Source organism: Anomaloglossus baeobatrachus, chromosome 5 (assembly GCF_048569485.1).
Source record: "Anomaloglossus baeobatrachus isolate aAnoBae1 chromosome 5, aAnoBae1.hap1, whole genome shotgun sequence".
Lineage (NCBI taxonomy): Eukaryota > Metazoa > Chordata > Amphibia > Anura > Aromobatidae > Anomaloglossus > Anomaloglossus baeobatrachus.
Window position 1 is genome coordinate 544073666 of NC_134357.1, and position 24043 is coordinate 544097708.

At 46.4% G+C, this 24043-nt stretch overlaps 1 protein-coding gene across 1 annotated transcript in view; it reads right to left on the bottom strand.

The window, feature by feature from the left end:
• Nucleotides 1-24043, bottom strand: part of LOC142312947 (uncharacterized) — a 234149-nt gene that overhangs the window by 202237 nt on the left and 7869 nt on the right. The window contains exons 6-9 of the mRNA XM_075351935.1: nt 11504-11661; nt 689-737; nt 508-605; nt 220-310 (exon numbers count right to left, since the gene is read on the bottom strand). Coding sequence (XP_075208050.1) covers nt 220-310; nt 508-605; nt 689-737; nt 11504-11661 — 396 coding nt within the window. The remainder of the gene's footprint in view (nt 1-219; nt 311-507; nt 606-688; nt 738-11503; nt 11662-24043) is intronic.

A 24043-nucleotide genomic window follows, 5' to 3' on the forward strand; every position in this document is an offset into this window, starting at 1 on the left:
GACACTGGCATTATAAGACGGACCCCATTTAACATTAAAAAAATAATAATTCTCTTTTCCTTCACCAAATTTGGGGGTGCGTCTTATCAGGTGCGTCTTATAAAGCGAAAAATACGGTAATATGAACAATTCCAACTGAAGGAGAATAGCGATACAGCAGCCACAGCCGGTGACTGAGAAAAGTCTGTGACTCCTCTGCATTTAGTGGTCACTACTCACCTGGGTAGCCATATGTAGGAATCTCCTCTTTACTCCGCTCATCCCCCCTCACATATGTCTCTGTAGTATTAATATCGGTCACATCTTCAGCCTGAAAAAAATATTGTAAAAGTCACAGACAGATGGAGAAGTCACATCTATGATCATCTCTAATCCTGCCATCTCCACCGCTCTCATTACACAAGTATAACACATATAATACTGGAGGATAAAACAAAACTGAGCACAAGACCTTCACAGCCATCTACACATCATAGGGAGATTTCATGACACCTTCTCTCCATCTACCTGATGATCCTGAGGAACATCGGGGTCTTCTTGTTTGCAGTCCTGTGGGAGAAGAGGATGGGGATATCTCTCTGGTGTTGTCCTCTTACTGGATAGAACTGGAGAAAACATATACAGGGACTGATTTTATTCCTTACATATAGATAATTATAGGCCGTGTGTATTTAGTCCTGTCTATTACCTGGTGATGTGAGGGGCTGGGGAACCTCCATCATGATGTCCTCATACAGATCTTTGTGTCCTTCTAAATACTCCCACTCCTCCATGGAGAAATAGATGGTGACATCTTGAGTCCTTATAGGAACCTGACACATACAATGATACAGTCACCCCCCGATCCCTTCATAGCGTTATTGTATAATGTCCCAGCATTCCCAGCAGTGTCACCTCTCCAGTCAGCAGCTTAATCATCTTGTAGGTGAGTTCTAGGATCTTCTGGTCATTGATGTCCTCATGTATCGGGGGGTGAGGTGGGGGGCCCCGTGATTGGGCTCAGGGGTCTTCCCCATCCCTCAGACACAGGGTCCTGACAGCGCTCACTAGAGGTCTTCTTCACTACTGTGTAATCCTGGTTATGGAGAGACACAGTAATAAATCTCACTACAGACATTTCCAGAGTCCTCACCTCTCCAGTTCTGTCCATCTGTTATTTCCATAGATAAGAATGATGTAATGTGACGTCATCAGAATCTCTCACCTCTCCAGTAAGCCGGAAGAGGATCTCTTGGGTGAGGTGTAATATCCTCTCCACCATCTCGACCCTGTCCATATTCATCATTGACGGGTATATCAGGAAAATTCTCTTATATAGAAGATCTCCACTGAGAGGATCCGATATTGTAGGGACCTGAATGGGAAAACATGAGCTGATGCAATATCATATAGAATTCCATGTAAAAATATAAAAAGAGGAAACATATATGTATTCTTTTTTATAGATATAAATATATACGTAAATATAAAAAAAAAAATCTTCTATAACTAACATTTTTAGATATTTTTTAATTTTAATGTTTATTACCTAATTGGTTGGATGTATGGTACTATACTGTCTGGGTGGAATGACGATGGTACTGTGGGAACATTATACTGTGCGGGGTGAAGAACTGAGAGCAGACGGGTTTCCTCACTTTCTGCCTCTCATAGTGGTAGATGGTAGGCTGCTAGGTATGATGTCATTTCTGTCACGTGATGGGGGCATGTTCAAATTGCAGCCTTATGTTTTCAGACGGAAAAGCATTAGCGGCCTGAGAATACCAGCCCCCAGCTTTATAATGGCTGGTTATCAAAATTGGGAAGAGGAGGGACAGCACAGACACACAGCCAAGATAAGCACATGGCTGGCGGCTGCAGCCCGTAGCTGTATTCTCTACGCTGGATATCACAATAGGGGGGATATATTTTTACACAATAGGTAAGCAGAAAGTGTGTGTGATTCCAAACAATCACACACACACGCTATCACATAGGGTGGGGGCGCGTTCTTACTGCAACCAATCACAGACACCAGGACGGAGAAGCAGTGAATATGTGCGAGGCTAATGACCAGACCTGGAAGTAATGTTACAGACACGCGAGAGAGCCTATAAGTAGAAGGCTCCTGCTTTATTTAATTTTCTTTTTCCTTTACTTTTTTTATTTAATTACCTGGGTGTCCGAATCTGAGCAGTTACAACTTTACAGTTTGGGTTTGCCCATCACTAATGTAAACAGCATTCAAATGGAATGGGAACAGCATGGGGAATACGCCTGGACGCATCTCTGACTTCCAGGTCACTGCTGGGAATAATGTTGGCAGAGTATTACGCCGCTTTTACAGAGCAACAATAAAACATACAAACCCGAAGATAAAAAATGTTTCTGTAAAATCGATTTGAAGATACATTCTTTCCTGTATAAGGGCAGGTAAATAAGGCAATTTAAAGAAGAAAAAAAAAAAAAAGGGGAGAAAATTAGAAAAAAAAAAAAGAAAAACGCCACCTCCACCCCACCCCTTAGGCTATGTTCACATGTAGAGTTTTTTGCACTCTCGTTGTTTTCAGTGTAAAAAAGAAAACCAACAAAAAAATGCTGAAAGAATTGGCATTCTCCTTTCAAAAATGCAGCTGTTTTCCATTTCAGTCTGGAGAAAAAAAAATAGTGTGTATTAAATTTGTAATTTCTCCTAGTTTTTCTGGCCCAGTAAAAATCAACTTTTACTTTGCATAAAACTCATGAACAAAAACTGCAAAAAAAAAAAAAAAATCAGCAAAAATGCAACGTGTGCACATGGCCTTAATAGTCGGGCCATCTCTCACCATATTTATTTAAAAGAGGGATTGCAGTACAAACTAGAAGACACGTAGAGGAAGGCCTCAGAATACATTTTTGTTACAATTTAAAAAAGAGTGGGACTTTTACACTAGTAAAGCTTAAGCACTAACTTCAAGTGATTAACATTTGGGCCTGAGGGTTGGTGGCTGCGTTTTTTCAGCTTGCATTCCAAGGCCAGGGGTAGGGACGGGACAGCTGCACGCTGCGCTGGGACAAAGAACTAGACATGATTGGTGATGATACTGTACTTACGAATGTGTAACCACAGGTGCAGGGTGGAAGGCATTCGTGCCTGCATCCTGGACAAGGGGATTGGCAAGCATGTAGCAGAGGAGAAGAGGTATTGGTGTCACCGATACACACGGATTGTGGACCCAGGCGTTTGGCCCACCTAGACGGGTGCTTTAATTGCAAGTGACTGAGCATCCTGGAGGTGGTCGGGCCCCTGCTCTTTCTTTAAAAAAGTGCCAGACTTGGGTACATCTAACCCTTGGCCTGAGAACTTGCCACATGTGTGTGCTATGGCAAAAAGTATAACACCTACTCCCTCTGGCCACCCTAGTGCCTCTTCCTGCCTGTTGCAGTGCAGCGGATCATTCCCCCTCTGCACTGCTGTCCTTGCTCTGCATGCCACCTTCCCAGGTTGGGTCAGTGACTTCATCATCCACCACGTCGTCTTCCACTTCGGCACTCTGGTCTTCCTCCTGACTTGTTGGCAACTGTGTCTCATCATCATCCTTCACCTCTTGAGACAGTAATTGCCATTCTCCACCATCATCTTCCTGTGACCAAGGCTGCTCAAATATTTGGGCATCACTGCTACAACCTCCCTGTGTCCCTCTAGAAATGTGCAGGTCGAGAAGCCAGAAACAAAACATGTAAATGTAAACAGCTCCTCGAAGTGTCCCAGTGTGGGATCACTTGTCTCCTGAGACTTGCCATGGTTGGAGAAAAGAGGATCAGGGTGAGGATTATGTGGTCCAGACGCTTGGCCAGTGATACTGGACCATGTCTGGGAAACAGACTGGAAGCATTATCTGCCATCAAAACCACCACCTGTTTGCACTGTTCTGTCTTCAACAGTGGTGTCCTGTGCCCCCCCTGCAAAGTGAGAGAGGAAAACAGATCTCATAGATGAGTGTGTTGGTTATATGCCCGCAGAAGGCAGTTTCACTTGGCCCACAGCCTCTGCATGTGTAAAGCCCCGTTACCTTCAGGTCGCCTCCGAGTCTTCAGGGACTTCACGTGCTGGGAATCTTCTGGCAACAGGTCAGTCAGGTTAAATTCAATGGGAATCATGACGCCACTCTCGGTTATGCAGTCAGTGAGTGACCGCCACTGCAGTTTGGGGAGCACCTGGGGCTGATAGTAAATGCAGTCTGGTGTTATGGCCTCCCGAGAGTGAGGCTGGCCCCAGGGCTCAGGTGTAAGTGCGTAGTGCCGCAGGTCGCAGAGTAACTCACACACAGGCAGCAATGCCTTTCAGGGTTTTTACTCACTTTTCTGCTGGTACAGTGAGACAACCCGGGCGATGCTGTGATCAACCAGGGTGGAACCAGGTATCTTCAGTCTGACGTAGGGGTGACGGCTGACTCGCCTTCCTAGCCCTTCTAGTTTTTGAGGTGACCCCGACTTGGAGTGCTCTGGGATCACCCAGGGAACTTGCAACTGCCTCTTCTCCCCTTTCTGGCCTGTTTGCTGACAGCGTGGATCAAGTAATGCTGGCTTCTTGCCCTCTGTTACTTGTGGGCCCCCTCGTTGCTGTTGATGCTGCAGGCTCTGTGTTGTTCGGTGAGGTACATACAGCACCCTCACCAGCAGGTTTAGCAGGCCGAATAAATGGCTTCCTGCTCTGGGGACCTGTTTCCCCGTGCGGGCCTGGCCTATCGGTATTCCCCTTATTCAGCCACCTCTTCACTAGGTGGTTTTCAGGCTGCCCCACTGGGTAGCCGTTCTCCCCCGCCAGCAGCCACTACAGGTGCAGGGTCTGCCTAGCTTCTCAGCACTCCACTAGCAGACTCGGCTGCTCCACTCCTCCTCCTTTGACTGCCTCTGCACACTCTCTAGCTTCCAGTCCCACTACCCACCACTAGCTGAGACACTGGGGCTCCGCCCCCACCTGGGTCTGCCCAGGGATCCCCTCTAAGCTGTGTGTGTGTCTCTGGGTACTATGTGTCTGTCTGTGTCCACATCCTAGTCAGCCTTTGGGATTACCTGTTTGTACTCACTCAGCCTGAGTGCAGTACTCAGTGGTGCCTGACCAGGTCAGGGGCGCCACATTTGCACCATCAGCAGCACGTCCACTTGCCCATCCCATACCGCATGACTTGCGTATTTTAAATTAGATTTTCAGCTAAGAGCTGTATTAATAGGGGCTAAAATAGGACAGATGTAGGTTGGAAAAGTACTTTTAGTTTTACGTTGTAGTAGCAAGGACTGTAAGGCAATAACCCCTGCCTAGATGCCTCTAATGCTAAACTAGCCTTTCTCCTGCAACTCTCCATACACTAAATGAAGCTAAGAGTAGTATTAGTGAATAGAATAGATTTTTCATGTTGCAGCAGCAAGGACTATAAAGCTATAATACTTGCCTAGATGCCTCTAATACACTAGGCCTTCTCCAGCAGCTTGCTCTACACTAAATGCAGCTAAGAGTGGTATAATAAGAGAATAGATTAGATTTTTTACATTGCAGCAGCAAAAAACTGAAAGGCAATAATCATTCAAATGTACTATCCCTTTTCCAGCAGCTCTCCTTACACCGGTAGTGAGCCGAAAGGTGCATTACCGGATCTTATATAGACCCGATGATGCAATGTGGCGGGCCAATCACAGTAATGCCTGTAGTCAAGCTAATTTGTGGCGTGGGGACTCGAGCATGGTGCTCAAGCACCAGGGATACTCTATTGAGTATTTTTTTTTTTTTAATCCAATCAATTTTTATTGTAGGAAGTTACATTACAAAAAGGAGGAATTCAGGTATCATTGGCAATAATACACAAAGAAAACAACGCTATAACATGTGTAGTATCACCTTTGATTATGATTCACATTTCCTGTCACACCACCACCAATCATGTCTGATGCAAGTTGCAACTTTTTTTAGGTTAATCAATACCCAATACGTACAGAGGCAACCTACCAATTTACTCTTTAATCCTCAAAACGAGGGATCCAAACAACCAGAACCTGAGAGTAAGAAAGGAAGATAAGAAAGGGGAGGGGAGAGAGAGGTGGGGGAGAGGGGGAGAACCATGGATGGTTGCAAGGAAGCAACCAGGGAGGGGGAGGGGGGGAGGGAATTGGATGGCGTTTCGGGGTAGCCCGAGCAGTAACAACAACAGAGATTTAAACACCTTGAATATTGACATGTGGTATGGGTGAACTCCCTGCGTAACACTCTCTTTGACCCTATTTGACCCATTTATAATTATCAACAGTTTGCCCTGGAAACAGATGCCTGACAGGGGATGCATATACAGAGTTTAGCCACGTGTCCCAAATCTGAAGTATTTTGTTTTTGGCGCGGATGGAGTGAGCCAGACAGAACTCGTATTGGCATTGGAGATTAATTCGGTTATATAGTTCAACTAATGTAGGCGTCTTTGGGGATTTCCAGTGCAAACTTATGCAATATCTGGCAGCTACTAGAATGTGAACTAATAAACCCCTGGATTCCCAAGAGAACTTCTCTATACCCACGTTTAGCACTGCCAGACCTGCATTCGGATTAATAGGATTGCCTGTCAGCTCACCCATCAGGCCAAACACCTCCAACCAGAACGAGAAAACCTTGGGACAAGCCCACCAGCAGTGACCAAGAGTACCCCTTTGGAGGCAGCCCTTCCAACAATGTGGCGAATAATTTGGGAGGAACTGTGCTAAGTTGGCTGGGGACCGATACCATCGCAGGTGTACTTTTTTCAGTTGCTCCAGATGATTTATACACTTGGAATATTTTTGGATATTTGCTGATGCCGAGTGCCAGTTTGAAGGAGAGGTAGAGACACTCAACTCCACGTCCCATTTATTCATATAAGGAGATTTTTGCTCTTCGGGGGGGTTATTGAGCCATTTGTATGTCGAGGAGATACCTTTGGATTTAATTATCTTTTTAAATACCAAAGCCTTTGTTGTAGGTAACAGAGGATTCGACTTTGGAGGAAATTTAGAGGCCAGAAAATGACTAATTTGGATGTGTTGATAGAAACAGCCCTTTAAAGAGGGGTGTTCCCGTACTATTTCATTAAAGGGGTTAACACCCAAATCAGAGTATAGATCCGCCAGCACTGTAATGCCCGATCCCTCCCACCTGGCCAGATTCAAAAAGGGAATTTGAGATTCCAACGACTTGAGGGAAATCTCTGAAAGAGGAATCTGAATCTTATGAATCAAGTCATTTCGCCAAACCTCCAGGGAGGCTGACATGGTGGGAACACACGGGGAGAACCGTGAACGGCTCAAATATTCTGCTTCCATCATTCTTCTGACCGAGCCCTGGCGGGACAGGAAATTTTCAATCTGAGCCCATCTATGTGAATTACCTGGACGCCACCATTCCTTTAGTGATTCAATTAGTAAGGCTTTATAATATGCCGATATGTTTGGGGTGCCCAATCCCCCTAAGTCATATGGGGGGTATAACACTTTACCTGCGACCCTAGCCCTTTTATTACCCCAGACAAATTTGTTAGTCAACGATTGAAGTTTCATCAGGGTTTTGTGAGAAATTTTGATGGGAAGGCATCTGAGCACATACAATATTTTGGGTAAGAAAACCATTTTAAAGGACTGTATCCTGGCCATCCAGGACAATGATATTTTTTCATACCTTCCCAATTCCTTTTCTAAATTTTGGATCAGAGGTTCCAAATTTTCTTTAATTAACATCTGCGATGGTGTCAGCTTAATACCCAAATAAGGTATCCCCCTGTCGCACCATTTGAATTGAAAGGCCCCCTCCAGCGCACTCCTGGCCTCCACCGGTACATTAAACGGCAGTATCAAAGACTTTGCCGCATTAAGCTTATAATACGACACTTTAGAAAAGTTTGATAATGTGTTCACCACTGCTGGAATCGAAACTACAGGGTTAGAACAGGAAATTATCACATCGTCTGCGTATAACCCAAGTTTATGTTCAAATTCCCCAACTCTTATACCAGAAATGGCTATGTTTTTTCGTATAGCTTCCGCCAGAGGTTCTACCACTAAAGCAAAAATAGCGGGAGACAATGGACACCCCTGGCGGGTGCCATTACTTATTTGAAATTTAGATGACAGAAACCCCGATGCCAACACTGACGCATTTGGGTAAGAGTAGAGGGCTAGAATGGATGACTTGATCTTCCCCAAGAACCCGAATTTTGTTAGAACTCTCTCCAGGTATCCCCAGTGCACCCTGTCAAAGGCTTTTTCAGCATCAAGAGACAGGAATGCACTGGGTTCACCCGATATCTCCACCAGTCCAATCAAGTCAAGCATCCGTCTGGTGCCATCCTTAGATTGCCTCCCTGTCACAAACCCAACTTGGTCTGGAGCCACTAAGGTCGGGATCACTTTATGAAGTCTATCTGCCACTAGTTTGGCATAAATTTTAACATCACAATTTAGGAGTGAAATGGGCCTAAAATTACCCGGGGTGTCTGCAGGTTTCCCTGGCTTGGGTAGCGTGATAATAATCGCTTCTAAGTTGTCTGGGGAAATTGACCCTTTATTTTGCCAAAAATTGAAGGTTTTTGACATAAAGGGGGACAGAGTGGATGTAAATTGTTTGTAATATTCGTATAGCAGCCCATCGGGGCCCGGGGCAGAGTTAGACTTAGTCATTTTGATGGCACCTAGGATTTCATGTGTAGTAAAGGGAAGATTAAGTTCCTCTAATTGCTCATCTGAGACCCGGGGAAGATCCAGGGTGTCTAGGAAACCCTGTATATCCACTTGAGTCGGCTGTGACGTATTGGAATCATATTTTAGATTATACAGGGCCTCATAGTATTTCGCAAATGCTTCTGCTATTTCAATGGGATGTCTAGTGATTGTTCCGTTTGGGTCCCTCAGGAATTCTATGTTAGATTGGATCTCACGTTTTTTCGTCCTTCTTGCCAATAAGGACCCCGCTCTATCCCCCATAGCATAAAATGTCGATCTATTTTTTTTAAGATTATGTTCGTATTTTTGCAGGAGTAGGGATCTTAGTTGGAATCTATGGGTTACAATTTCTTTAGTCAAGTTAGGGGATGCTTTGGCTTTATTCAGGGATTCAAGGTGATGAATACGGGTTAATATATATTTAATATCTGCGTCTTTTTGCCGTTTTTGGATGGAGGCTATTTTTATGAGCTGCCCTCTGACTACTGCTTTATGAGCAGCCCACAGGGTCTTGTCAGAAATTTCCCCATTATTATTAAGTTTAAAATATTCTGTTAACACTGACTCTACTTCATCATGTACCTTCTGCCTACCAAGCAAGCTGGTATTCAGTCTCCACCTAGGGGAATTTTGAACATTAAAGCTACCCTGAACAGACAAAGATCGGCGCATGATCTGTCCAAGTAATTAAACCAATATCAGCTGCCACACAATTACTTATAGATTTGCTGTCGACCAAAAAGAAATCAATTCTACTGTATGAGCGATGCCTGGAAGAGAAGAATGTATAGTCTCTTTCTGATGCGTGCAAACATCTCCAGATGTCAGGAAAATGGAATTCATTGATGAGATGCTTAAGTTCCTTAGCATGTGGGATGCTGGTGTTGGAGCAATCCAAGGAGCGTATTACAGGTATATTAAAGTCTCCACAGATGATTTCCGCCCCTGTGGCAGTATCTTTGAATGCTTGGAAAAATTTCCTAGCAAAGGTCAATTGTAATGAATTTGGGGAGTAGACCGTTGCCAAGGTATAAGGGACGCTGTTGATATAACAAGACAAAATAATATATCTTACATCCGCTCCATAACTGACATTTATCAATTTAAAGGCCACTGAGTTCTTTATTAAAATGGCCACTCTTTTTTTTGAGTCATTAGCAAAAAAGGTGTGTTGGAACCTTGGATGAAGTAGCCGTTTATTATCTGTGGAAAGAAGGTGGGTCTCCTAAATGCACGCTATATCACAGTTAGATGCTTTCACCTCTCTCCACATCATTGACCTTTTTGCTGGGGAGTTGAGTCCGTTCACATTAATAGACAATATCTTAATTCTCATATTGGAGCCGCAGGGGGGTTTGAATTCCTAGTAACGCCATCAGGGATGAGAGGGGCTAGACCAGCAAGGAATTGAGAGAAATTTCCACAAAAAATTAAGGAACATTTGTGAGAAGAGGAACAAAAACAAAAAAATTCCAACAACACCGGTTTGCCCCGAGTAGGGTGCCCGGTGTATAACCGCTCGCCATAGGCGAGAACATCAGGGGGGCTACATGACATCCCGTGTCACAGGAGCAGGGACAGCAGGTGCCATAAGCAGGAAGGAGTCCCAGCTAAGCTACTGACCATTCAGGGTTAATCCTGTCTGGAGGGCCTCTATGATTCTCCTGCCCACCAGGGTTTGGTGGGTGGGCTATTCCCCAGTCATCCAGCAATTTGCCCAGCTGAGAAGCAGTATGACATATGTGAGTGCCTCCATCTTTGAAAATTATCATCTTCACCGGAAAACCCCACTTGTACTTGATGTCTTGATCTCTAAGGAGTTTAGAAAGGTGGGCAAATTATCTTCTTTTATTAAGAGTTGCAGCAGAAAGATCTGGGAAGATTTTTAGTCCCATGAAAGTGTCTGGCAGGGCTGGATTTCCCCTCAGTGTGTGAAGCACAGCTTCTTTTGTTTTATAGAAATGAAGTCTAGCCAGGACATCTTTAGGCAGAGCTGGATCTATGCCTTTGGCTTTAGGGACTCTATGAATCCTGTCCACTATCAGGTCTCTGGTGTCCCATCCAGGGAGTATAAGCTGCAGAAACTTGTGGAAGTATTCCTGGAGGTCTTTATCTGCTACTGATGAGGGAATCCCTCTGATTTTTAGGTTATTTCTTCGGGATCTGTCCTCTATATCACTGATTTTAAGTTTTAGTGCATCCACCTCCTTTTCCAAAGCTGTGTTAGCATCTATCAGATTGTTATGTGATGTTGCAAGTTCAGCCATTTTAGTTTCTACATGCTCTGTGCGATCACCTAGAGACCTGATCTCTTCCTTCAGCTCTCTTACCATTTCTCTGAGATCAGCCTGCAGGGAAGCCCTCAGCGTTTTCAGCAGAGCTTGCATTGTTTCCTCTGTCAGAGGAATGGCTGTGCAGCCTCTCAAGCAGCCTGTATCTCCTTGTGAGGAGTGGGAAGAAGCTGAGTGAGAAGCCAGAGCCATCTTGCTTGGTGAGGTGAGATCCCTATCCCGGGGGTAGAAGTCTGTCAGTTTGGCTGGAGTGCCAGTTTTTTTAGGTCTCCCCTAGCTGGGGGCTGGGGTTACTCACACCTCCTGTAGCTGGTAATCCTGTTATCTGTGAGCTGATAAGAGCCGGTTTATCCTGCTGTCAGCACAGAGCTCTCCTTCAAGCAGCCTTCGCCATCAGCGTGCAGGCCACGCCCCCCACTCTATTGAGTATTGAGCACCCCGATGCTTGTTCGAGTATCAAGCAGTTGCAAGCACTCTCACCCATCACTAATAATAAATAAATAATAATCAGAAGTGAGAACCTGTTTCAAAGGATCAGATGATACATCTTTGCTGTGAAGGGATGTTGGGATATCTGGAGTAATGGCATTTACTTCAATTTCTATGTCAGATGACTTTGAGATCACACAGGATACAATTGAAGAGGTCAGTTCTCCCTCTGATCTCCTGTCACCATCATCTGAAAAAAAAAAACCCAATTATTATTTCTGAACACAACATACTTGAAATTTATATTTTTAACATTTTTATGTAAAATGTCTGTAGAAATGGCAAGTCCACAGGATGAACCAGTAGAGTATGGTGTTCAACTGTTGGTTTACTCTGAATCCCAAATATTGGTAGCAAAAGCCACTAAAAAAATATTATTTGGGTGAAAACTATACGAATAAAAACTTCTACTCCTTCCTCAAAAACAATCCCCACTCTGGTCCATGATCTGTGAAAGGAAAACAGACGGTTTCCACATTATTAGTGGCTCAGAGGTTCTTGAAAAGCAACATGGCTTCCATAAACCAATCCAGCAAAATCCGCTCTCAAAGTAAAATTTTTCCCTTGTTTGCCCAAACCACATTTAGCTTCCATGTAATTGGCATTGCTGTAGTGAAAAGAATCCACTGAATTTACAATGTGCGTGTCTACGTTGAGTGGTGCCCCTACTCAACGTAGACTATCCCTCAGTAGCCCTGAGATTCCATAGAGAACCCTGGGACCTTGAAAACAAAGTAGCTAGCGCCAAGGGTGTTTGTGGTAGCCATATTTTGAGCGGCCAGGTGACCACAAATAGTGCCCATTTCAATGTGCCTTGAAACTATTAAAGCAATATCTGTAATTCCAAAAGCTAAATGGAGCTCCCTCCCCTCTGAGTCCGTCCATGTGCCCCGACAGTAATGTACGTACAATCATATACAGTTAGGTCCAGAAATATTTGGACAGTGACTGACTTTGTGATTTCAGGTCTGCATTCCACTATTTTATATTTAAAATGAAACAACTGAGATGCAATCGAAGCAAAAAGTGATTTGTTACCCAAAAAATAGGTTTTGTAAATTTCATTGGACATATAAAAACTTCTTACTAAACCTAAGTCTCCTATCCTATAAAAAAAAAAAATAAATAAAAAGACTGATGAAAGAATAAAAGGAGTTGGAAAAAATGCTGCCGACCTAAAGTAGAAATAACTATTTTGTGTGGTATCACACAAAGGCACAAGGGCACATTATAATTCTGAAAATTATAAAATCTTTCTACATTATTTGTCAATTTTCAGGCATTTAACGCCTTCACACCCCCCCAGCCTGTTTTCACATTCATGACAAGGCCAATTTTTTTCAAATTCTGACCAGTGTCCCTTTATGATGTAATAACTCTGGAACACTTCACCGGATCCCCATGATTCTGAGGAAAAAAAATTTGTGACTTGTTGTACTTAATGTTAGTGGTAAATTTAGGCCAATATTTTTTGTGTTTATTTGTGGAAAAAGATGTGAAATTTTCAACATTTTTGCCAAATTTCCTAATTTTTAAACTTTTAATTTTTACACTCTTAACTAGAGCTGATCGAACGGCCAATAATCTGGGGCCGACGGATCACTGCCAGATTTAAAAATAAATAAATAAAAAAAAAATAAGTTCGATCCGCTCCTGAATCCGGTGCCCATATAAGTCAATGGGGACCGGAATCCGGAGGTTAAAAACGTTTGTGGAGGGGCTAGGAGCGAGCGCGGCATACTCACCGAGGCGCTGTCATGGCGGCACACTCCTTCCCGGTCACACTTTTACCTTCCGGAGCCGACAATTCAATATTGTTTTCCCCGCCCACCAGCGTGTGTTTGTTGCAGCTAGACACGCCCCCATCCTGAGTGTCAGCGTGTCAGCTAACTGTAACCAATCACAGGCGCCAGGACGGTCAGTGGGCAGGGAAAGCAGAGCACTGTCGGTCAGTTCACGGTGGTAAACACTCGGCAGCACAGTTATAGCGCGCGGCTGCAGCCCCAGCCGTCGCGCTGTATCTGTGCTGTGTATACAGTGCCTAGAGTCACACGTGCGAGGCTTTGCCGGGTGCTGCCATGGCAGACTCGCGTGAGCCCCTCGCATGTGTAATTCCGGTGCAAGTAAAAAAAAAAAACAAAAAAAATAAATAAATAAAAAAACGACGTGCGGTCCCCCCTAATCTTCATCCCCAGCGAAGATAAAGCCGGCTGGGGACTGGTATAGCCTCAGCCCGCAGCTGCCCGTTAGTGCCGCATCTATTAGATGCGACCATACCGGTGTGCGCTATTGGCTCTTCCCGGTGGCGTGATGCGGTGCCATCGGGGTAATAGCAAGGGTTAGCAGCGGCGCACAGCTGCTGCTAAACCCTAGCTTTGTGTGATGGCACAGGCGTCTATCAGATACCTGCATCACACAAACCTGTGACAGTAAATGAAACACACACACAGAGAACAATCCTTTATTTGAAATAAAATACAAAACACCCCCTGCTTCACCACTTTATTAACCCCAAACACCCTGCAGCTCCGACGTAATCCACAGGAGAAGTCCCGCGCCGCTTCAAGTCTGCTACATCTGAATATCACAGAGAGCGGCATGACCGACCGCTCTATGTGAGCTCCAGAGAATGAATGAGCTGCGCAATGAGCGGTGACGTCACTCAGGTCATTTGCGGTCACAGCTGGAGGTTCCCACGGTCCTTCATCTGTGATCACAGGTAACCTGACCTCAGGTGGAGGTCACTGAGTTCACAGACCTGCATCTCCTAGCAGGAAAAGCGCAGTTTTTTTGGCCAAGAGATGCAGATTTTGTGCTGACATTTTTATACCATATTCCTGCATCTAATCTACACCTCCTGGCAAAAAAACGCGGTGTTTTGACGCAATGTTTTTGCCACAGTTATTTTTCCTCGATTTTTGCCGCATTTATTTTTTGCCAGGAGGTGCACATTTGGTGGTGAAATCGTCTGCACCAGCTTTCAGCACCAAATTTCCACCTGTGGCAGAATTTTTTTATTTTTTATTTTAGGGTCCAAGGGATGCAAATTTGATGCTGTTAATTTTACACCATATTCCTGCATCCAATCTACACCTCCTGGCAAAAAAACGCGTTGTTTTGACGCAATTTTTATGCCGTGGTTTTTGCCGCAGTTATTTTTACCAGGAGATACCTAGAAACACATGCACGCTCCTGTCAGAAGTGTGCAGCAGTGCCGGTGATGCGCTGTAAGACTCGTGCGAGTCTGACATCACCCGGCACAGCCTGCTGCTGCCTGAACATGAGCGTGCATGTACCTAGAAACACATGCACGCTCCTGTCAGACGTGTGCAGCTGTTCTGTGATGTCAGACTCGCGGGAGTTCCTCACAAGTGTGACTGCGGCGTAGAAAAATAAAAAAAAAAACAAAACTTTTTTTTTTTAAAATAAATAATTAAAAAAAAAAAAAAAAAAAGCGACGTGCGGTTACCCCAGTTATCATCCCCAGCCATGATAACGCCGTCTGGGGGCTGGTATATCCTCAGCCCGCAGCCGCCCGGTAGTGCCGCATCTATTAGATGTGACCATATCTGTGTGCGATACCGCCTCTTCCCGGAGGCGTGATGCGGTGCCAATCGGGGTAATAGCAGCGGTTAATAGCGGCACACAGCTGCTACTAAACCCTAGCTTTGGGTGATGGCACAGGCGTCTATCAGATACCTGCATCACACAAACCTGTAAGTGACAGTAAATAAACAAGACACAGAGAAAAATCCTTTATTTGAAATAAAGTACAAAACACCCTGCTTCACCTCTTTATTAAGCCTAAACAAACCCTGCAGCTCCGACGTAATCCACAGAAGTCGCGCGGTGACACATCCAGCTCTGCTACATCTCAGAGCGAGCAGCCATAGAGCACGACTGCCCGCTCTGAGTGCAGCCCATTACTGAGCCGCGATAAGCGATGACCGCGGCAGAGACTGTCACAGGCTAGGGGGCGCGTCAGCCAGGAACCAATCACAGCTGAGAGGACGGCTGGTGGCCGGGGAAAACACGGAAAGCTGTGTGATTGCGTGCACAGCACAGGAAGTGAAAGCGCAACCCGGAAGCACTGTGCCGCCATGACACCGAGTCTCGGTAAGTATGAAACGCTCATTTATTTGTTTTTTTTTAATGTTTATTAATTGCTGATTCCGGATTGTGCACCCGGAATCCCGCGCCTGGCCTGGAGATAGCGCTGAAACCGCGCAGATCTGGATGTTTACAGTCTGGGTCCGCTCTACACTACTCTTAACGACTGCGGACAGTAATATTACGTCCTAGCGGTCATGATATTAATGCCTGCGGTCTGCCGCCGGCAGCATGCCGCGATCGGCGCACACCTCAGCTGATTTTCACAGCTGAGATGTGTGCCTGCTAGGCACAAGCAGAATCATTATCTGCTCGTGCAGTTTAACCCCTTAAATGGTGCTGTCAATATGTGACAGCGCCATTATAATCGCGATAAACATTTACTTACCGTCCGATACCGGAAGTCACGTGACGTGATCACGTCACTTCTGGTAGTTGTCATGGTAGCACAGGGTCATGTGATGACTCCTGTACCTGCCATGAATTACTTTCAGTTTCACTCGGCCCGCAGCCAAGTGAAGCAGAAAGTGAGAGTATCTGTTGTTTACAGCTGTGTAGCTGTGATCAGCAGATAGGGTAGAGCGATCGGATTGTTGATCGCTATAGCCCCCTGGTGGGGGGTGGGGGGGGGATAGTAAAATAAAAAAATAGGAAAAAAAAAATTAAAAAAAAAACAAAACAAAAAACCTAAAAGTTCAAATCACCCCCCTTGGAAAATTAAAGGGTTAAAAAAAAAAAAATACACATTTGGTATCGCCGCGTTCAAAAATACCCGATCAAAATATAAAATCAACTAATCTGATCAGTAAACTGCGTAGTTGCAAAAAAATTCCAAACGCCAAAATTACGTTTTTTTTTGTCACCACAACTTTTGCACAAAATGCAATAACAGGCGATCAAAACGTAGCATCTGCACAAAAATGGTACAGTTAAAAAATGTCAGCTCGAGACGCAAAAAATAAGCCGTCACTGAGCCATAGATCCCGAAAAATGAGAACGCTACGAGTCACGGAATATGGCGTAAAACGTGCGCCACTTTTTTCGGACAAACGTCCAATTTTTTTTAATCCCATATATAAAAGTAAATCTATACATGTTTGGTGTCTACGAACTCGCACTCACCTGAGGCATCACACCCACACATCAGTTTTACCATATAGTGAACACAGTGAATAAAATATCTCAAAAACAAAAGTGCTATCGCACATTTTTTGCAATTTTTCTGCATTTGGAATTTGACTGAAAAATAAAAAAAGTTACGTCTCTCAGAAGAAGAATGGCGGAAAAAAAAACGGAAAGCGAAAAATCGTCCAGTCGTGAAGGAGTTAAACTAGAGTGTTAATGTCACACAAAATAGTTAATAAATAACATTTCCCACATGTCTACTTTACATCAGAAGAATTTTTAACACATTTTTTTTGTTAGGAAGTTAGAAGGGTTCACAGTTATCAGCAATTTCTAATTTTTCCATCAATATTTACAATTTTTTTAGGGATCACATCACATTTGAAGTGACTGAGAGGCCTAGGTGACAGAAAATACCCAAAAGTGACACCATTCTAAAAACGGCACCTCTCAAAATCACATTCAAAAAGTTTATTAACCCATCAGATGCTTCACAGGAATTAATTTAGCCCTAAATTTTGCATTCTCACAAGGGTAACAAGAGAAAATGCATAGTACAATTTATTGTGCAATTTCTCCTGAGTATGCAGATACCCCATATGTGGTGTAAAACTACTGTTAGGGTGCACAGCAGGGCTCGGAAGGAAAGGAACACCATTTGACTTTTTCAATGTAAAATTGTCTGGAATAGATAGACACCATGTCGCATTTGGAGATACACTAATGTGACTAAATAGTGGAGCTCCCCCACAAGTGACCCCATTTTGTAAACTAAACGCCTGAAGGAATTTATCTAGATGTTTGGTGATTATCTTGAACCCCCAGGTGCTTCACAGAATTTTATAAAGTTGATCTGTGAACATTAAAAAAAAAAAAAAAAAAAAAAATATATACATTTTTAACCAGAAAAATTTTGCTTCAACTCCAAGTTTTTCATTTTCACTAAAGGTAACAGTAGAAAATGGAACATAAAGTGTGTTGTGCAATTTCTTCTGAGATCGCTGATACCTCATATGTGATTGAAAGCTACCTTTGGAGGCACAGTGCAAAATTAGTTGGAATGGGTTTGAGGGTGCCATGTCACATTGGCAGAGCTCCTGAGGTGGCATAACCGCAGCTATCCTCCACAAGTGACCCCATTTTATAAACTCAACCCCTCAATGAATTCATCTAGGGTTACAGTGAGCAATTTGACACAAAATTTTATACCATTGGGCAATGAAAAAAATAATTACATTTTTAACCACTAGAATGTTGCTTTAACCCCAGGATTTCCAATTTTCACAAGGGGAAGAAGTAAAAAAGGCCCAATAATGCGTGACAGAATTTCTATTGAATATGGCAATACCCCACATGTGACTGTACCACATTTTGGACTGTGTGTGAGTTTTTCTGCGATCTGTGGTTCCACGCATGTACACCCGAGCCCCTGGGGCTAGCCTCACTCTCGGGAGGCCAGTCCATCCGACTGCAATCCCACCAGCCCCAGACGCTCGTTAAACAGCAGTGGCGGTCACCCACCCCTGACCGCAAAACTGAGTGTGGCGTCACGATTCCTATTGAAGTTAGCCTGACGTACCTGTTGCCAGAAGGTTTCCAGCACGTGAAGTCCCTGAGGTCCCGGAGGCGACTGCTGCATGTACACGTGAAGCTACACAAATTCTGGCGTCACGAACAGGATAAGGACTAGACCTGTTCAGACAGGTGACCGTGCGCCTTGGCGGTCCGCTTGAAAAATTTGAAACGCCGTCATATTGCCACCGCAGAAAGCGCACCAAGAAACAACAGCGGCCCGCGCAAAAAGAAGTAACCGCCCACAAAGAGGTGTGGCTGTCCTAGAACCACTGGAGCGCTCTGACCGAGTGCACAGAAAAGATAGGGGCGGATCTGTCCAGAGACGGCGGGAAGTTACCAGTCTGCCGAAAGAAACGAAACCTAGGGAGTGCAGAAAGAACCTGGTGAGCAGCCACGGAGAGAGGATGGCGTCTACACGCAGGGAGCCAGAACCAGGCACTGCCGCCTGGTGGGACTGGGAGCTCGCCCAGTCCTGTGACCGGGTGCAAGCACAGATACTCCAGCAAGTGATGGAGTGGCGCTCGGAGCTACGGGAGATGGCTGCGGCGGTTCGGGCCTACGAGAGGTGGACCGCGCGACGAGTGCAGTGTCGGGAAGGGACTACCCAGACCCCCTTGCTGATGCCTTTGGGCGAGTCCCACGCTGCCCCTGCCTGCTCGGGTGTGCTGACCCCGCCGAAACTGCTTCCGGAGGCGATCCCTGCTGCGGTTCCCGCTGTGACCCATACTGCGACGTCCGATGCAGCCACGCCGCGTCCAGCCAGACCAGGCCGCAGCAACGCCCTGTCCAGCCAGACCAGGCCGCAACGCTGTCTGCCCCAGCTGCCCGCCCAGAAGTGGGTACCGCCGACTGAAGAGCCAGGTCCTGCGTCCCCGCCGGGAGAAGACCAAGTGTTCCTTCGGCTCAAGGAGGAGTTGAGCGCACGCTTCCTCGCGAGCCTAGTGGACAGGTACCTGGTCCCCAGGCTGCCGTCCAGGCCCGAAATAGTCCCGACGCCCTCTGAGTCAGAAAAGGGTCCAGCACCCTGGCCAGCAGATGAGAGCTCATCCCCGGAGCCGCTGCCAGCGCGGCCAGAGGAAGAACAAGAAGCCTTCATTCCCAGTATGTGTGTAACCTGGGAGCCCGCAGACAGTGAGGTGATGGTAATGCGGAGGCCAGCCAGCAGAGGACAGCGCCGCGTGAGGGCAAGACAACCCCCTGTGCAGCCTACCCCAGACAAGGAGAAGGAGCTGGTGACGGCCTGGGATCTGGAAGAGAAACAATCCCTGCGACGAGCCAAGAACCAGGCCAGAGGCCCAATCCACCGTGCTGTTGTAGAGGAATTCAATCTACGTACCGGCTATGGCTTCATCGTGGAGGCTGGTGTCAAAGAGGGCATATTTGTGTTTAGAAGGGATGTCCAGTCCCACCTGCTGAGACGACACCCTGGTCGAGACCTCTACTTGGGAGACGTCGTGAAATACACAAGGCATATGGGTGAAAGAGGCTGGTATGCCCGGGATGTTGTGCAGTGCCCCAAGCATACAGCAGCAAGCCCAAGCTACAGCCCTGCAGTCTCCACCAGGTCCCCACAGTTACTGCCACTAGGGGATGCTGAAAATGTGAAAAAGGAAGAAGTCCGTGCTGAAAATAAAGATAATGCTACAGATGTTGAAAATGTTCAAGTTGAAGAGATACATGATGAAGAAGCAGAAACCTCCAGGTATCAGAGCCCTGCTAGCAAGAGCCCTGGTTTTGAGAGGAGAAAGTCCGTTTAAGTCTGCAGTAAAGTTTACAAAGATACCAGTTGAAGCAACGTTAAAGTTCTAAGATGTGCCCACAAAAACTGTTGCGAGAACTGTTCCACCTGTTAAGCACCTGGTTTTGTGCAATTTTACCCAAAAGGACCATAGACTATGAACTGGCTATATTATTATTATTATTATTATTATTATTATTTATTTATAGAGCACCATTAATTCCATGGTGCTGTACATGAGAAGGGGGTTACATACAAAATACGTATACAAGTTACAGTAGACAGACTAGTACAGAGGGAAGAGGGCCCTACCCTTGCGGGCTTACATTCTATAGGATTATGGGGAGGAGACAATAGGTGGGGTGTAGGTCAGGCGGCAGCTCCGCACGGTGGTCGGGCGGCAGCTCCGCACGGTGGTCGGGCGGCAGCTCCGCACGGTGGTCGGGCGGCAGCTCCGCACGGTGGTCGGGCGGCAGCGAGTTCATTGTAGATTGTAGGCATTTCTGAACAGGTGCGTTTTCAGGTTCCGTTTGAAGTTTGCAAGGGTAGGGGATAGTCTGACGTGTTGAGGCAGCGAGTTCCAGGAGACTGGGGATGCTCGGGAGAAGTCTTGGAGTCGGTTGTGTGAGGAGCGAATGAGAGAGGAGGAGAGGAGGAGATCTTGGGAGGACCGGAGGTGACGTGTTGGAGTGTAGTGGGAGAGTAGTTCGGAGATGTACGGAGGGGAAAGATTATGCACAGCTTTGTAGGTCAGTGTTAGAAGTTTGAATTGGATACGGTGGAAGATTGGAAGCCAGTGGAGGGACATGCAGAGAGGAGAAGCAGGGTGGTATTGAGGAGAGAGGTGGATAAGTCGGGCAGCAGAGTTAAGGATGGACTGGAGAGGGGCAAGCGTGTTGGCAGGGAGGCCACAGAGGAGGATGTTACAGTAGTCGAGGCGGGAGATTATGAGGGCATGCACTAGCATTTTAGTAGATTGCAAGTTGAGGAAAGGGCGGATTCTGGAAATATTTTTGAGTTGAAGACGGCAGGAGGTGGTGAGGGATTGGATGTGTGGTATGAAGGATAAGGCAGAGTCAAAGGTCACTCCGAGGCAGCGAACTTTGGGTACTGGCGAGAGCGTGGTGTTATTTATTGTAATAGATAGATCAGGTGGAGAGTGTAGGTGAGACGGAGGAAAGATGATTAGTTCAGTTTTGGCCACATTGAGCTTTAGGAAGCGAGAGGAGAAGAAGGAGGATATAGCAGATAGACATTTCGGGATTTTGGACAGCAGAGATGTGGCATCTGGGCCAGAGAGGTAGATCTGGGTGTCGTCGGCATATAGGTGGTATTGGAAGCCATGGGACTTTATGAGTTGTCCCAGGCCAAATGTGTAGATAGAGAAAAGTAGGGGTCCTAGGACAGAGCCTTGAGGGACGCCAACAGAGAGATGGTGGGATGAAGAGGTTGTGTGGGAGTGGGAGACACTAAAAGTGCGATTTGAGAGGTATGAAGAGATCCAAGAGAGGGCAAGATCTCTGACACCAAGGGAAGAGAGGGTCTGTAATAGGAGGGAGTGGTCAACGGTATCGAAGGCTGAGGACAGGTCTAGGAGTAGGAGTATAGAGAAGTGCTTGTTCACTTTGGCAGTAAGCAAGTCATTTGTGATTTTAGTCAGGGCAGTTTCGGTGGAGTGATGTGGACGGAAGCCGGACTGTAGGTTGTCAAAGAGAGCGTTAGAGGAGAGGTGGGAGGAAAGTTCAGCATGGACATGCTGTTCCAGGAGTTTTGAGGCAAGTGGGAGTAGTGATATGGGGCAGTAGCTGGTAGTAGAGGTTGGATCGAGGGAAGGTTTCTTTAGGATAGGTGTGACTGTTGCATGTTTAAAGGCAGAGGGGAAGGTTCCAGTCGTTAAAGATAGGTTGAAGAGATGGGTTAAGGCTGGAATAAGGATGGTGGTGAGGTTGGGAAGGAGGTGGGATGGCATGGGGTCAAGTGCGCAGGTGGTGAGGTGCGCTTTTGAGAGCAGACGTGCAAGCTCTCCTTCGGTGATGGTGGGGAGGAAGTTTATGGGGGAGGGGCAGTGGTCAGCTACATGAAGGGGTTGTGGTGGCTGAGCAGAGAAGACTTGCCTTATTAGGTCAATTTTTTCTTGGAAATAGGTGGCAAAGTCTTCTGCAGAAATGAGGGAGGTTGGAGGGGGCAGTGGTGGGCGAAGGAGGGAGTTGAAAGTGTTGAATAACTGTTTGGGGTTGTGTGTTAGAGAGGATATGAGGTTTCTGAAGTAATCGTGTTTAGCGGAGGTGAGGACTGAACGAAATGTGTGAATTGCATTTTTGAATGTGGTGAAGTCTTCCTGGGAGTGCGTTTTCTTCCACCACCGCTCTGCAGCCCTAGACCTTTGCCTAAGTTTTTTAGTGAGGCTGTTGTGCCAGGGCTGTCTATTGATTCGTCTCACTCTGCCATGCACAAGGGGAGCGACTGAATCAATAGCTGATGTGAGGGTGGTGTTGTAGAAAGTAGTGGCGCTGTCTGTGTCGTGGAGGGACGATATGGAGGACAGTGGGAGGATAGAGTCGGCGAGGGTGTGCATGTTGAGGTGTGCAAGGTTTCTGCGGGGATGTGCTAGGTGCTGGACAGGGGGGGTAGGTGAGGAGGACAGGGCTGAAAAGGTCAGAAGATGGTGGTCAGATAGGGGGAGGGGGGAAGTTGTGAAGTCAGAAAGGGGACAGAGGCGGGTGAAGATAAGGTCTAGTGTGTGTCCATCTTTGTGGGTGGCAGAGGTGGACCACTGAGTTAAGCCAAAAGACGAAGCAAGGGAGAGGAGTTTGGAAGCAGCTTGTTGGCGAGTGTCAGTGGGGATGTTGAAGTCACCCATGATGATGGTGGGAATGTCAGCAGAGAGAAAGTGTAGAAGCCAGGCAGAGAAGTGGTCGAGGAAGGCAGTGGTGGCGCCCGGGGGTCTGTATATGACAGCCACTTGGAGGTTGGAGGGAGAATAGATTCGGACAGAGTGCACTTCAAAGGAAGGCAGGTCGAGGGAGGGTAGAGGTGGGATTGTGGTGAAGTTGTAGTTGTTAGAAAGAAGGAGGCCCACTCCTCCACCTTGTCTATTGCCAGGGCGAGGAGTGCGGGAGAAGTGCAGGCCACCGTAGCATAGTGCAGCTGGGGAGGCAGAGTTGGATGGTGTCAGCCATGTTTCGGTGATGCTATAGCCACAAACTCTCGCATTGTGAATAGTTACCCCAGTAGTACCAACTCAGAGCACGCCTGTTTATGGGGCCTGGCTCTGCACCACCAGGGAGCACGCCTGTTTATGGGGCCTGGCTCGCCTACAAGGGAGCACGCCTGTTTATGGGGCCTGGCTCTCCAACATTCGGAAGCGGGTACGCCTGTTTATGGGGCCTACCTTTAACTATCATCCTCAGGAGAGGAAGATTGGAGGAAAGGTCTGGGATGCAGCTGGACCAGACCTGGTTACCAAAAGGACCGGTGACCTGCCTTCTGGAGGATTTTGGGTGGGTTACGGACTTGTGGATAAAGGGTGGTGATGCATGGTACCTGGTTTGAAGTTTTAAATGTTTTCATGTGAATATTGCCCTTGTGTGGGAGATTTTGTATTAAAGTTTTAAAAGCTTTCTTGTCTTTGCAGCCCGAGGACGTGCTGATGATAACCAAGGGGAAATGTAGCGCCACTGACCTGGTCAGGCACCACTGAGTACTGCACCCATGCTGGGTGAGTGCAAACAGGTAATCCTGGTTGCTGAAATAGGGTGTGAACACACAGACACATAGTGACCAGGTTTCACATACACCATTGAGGGGACCCTTGGGCAGACCCAGGAGGGGGCGTGGCCTCCACATCCAATCAAGGGGGTGCAGTAGAGAAGCTGGTTGCTAGGTTGCAGAGACAGGCACAGTGGGGAGGGAGACGTGAGTCAGTCTTAAGTGAGGCAGTCTGGAGTGAGGAAGCAGGGAATGCAGTCACTAGTCAGACCCTGCAGGTGTAATGGCTGTCGGCGGGGGAGAACGGCTACCCAGG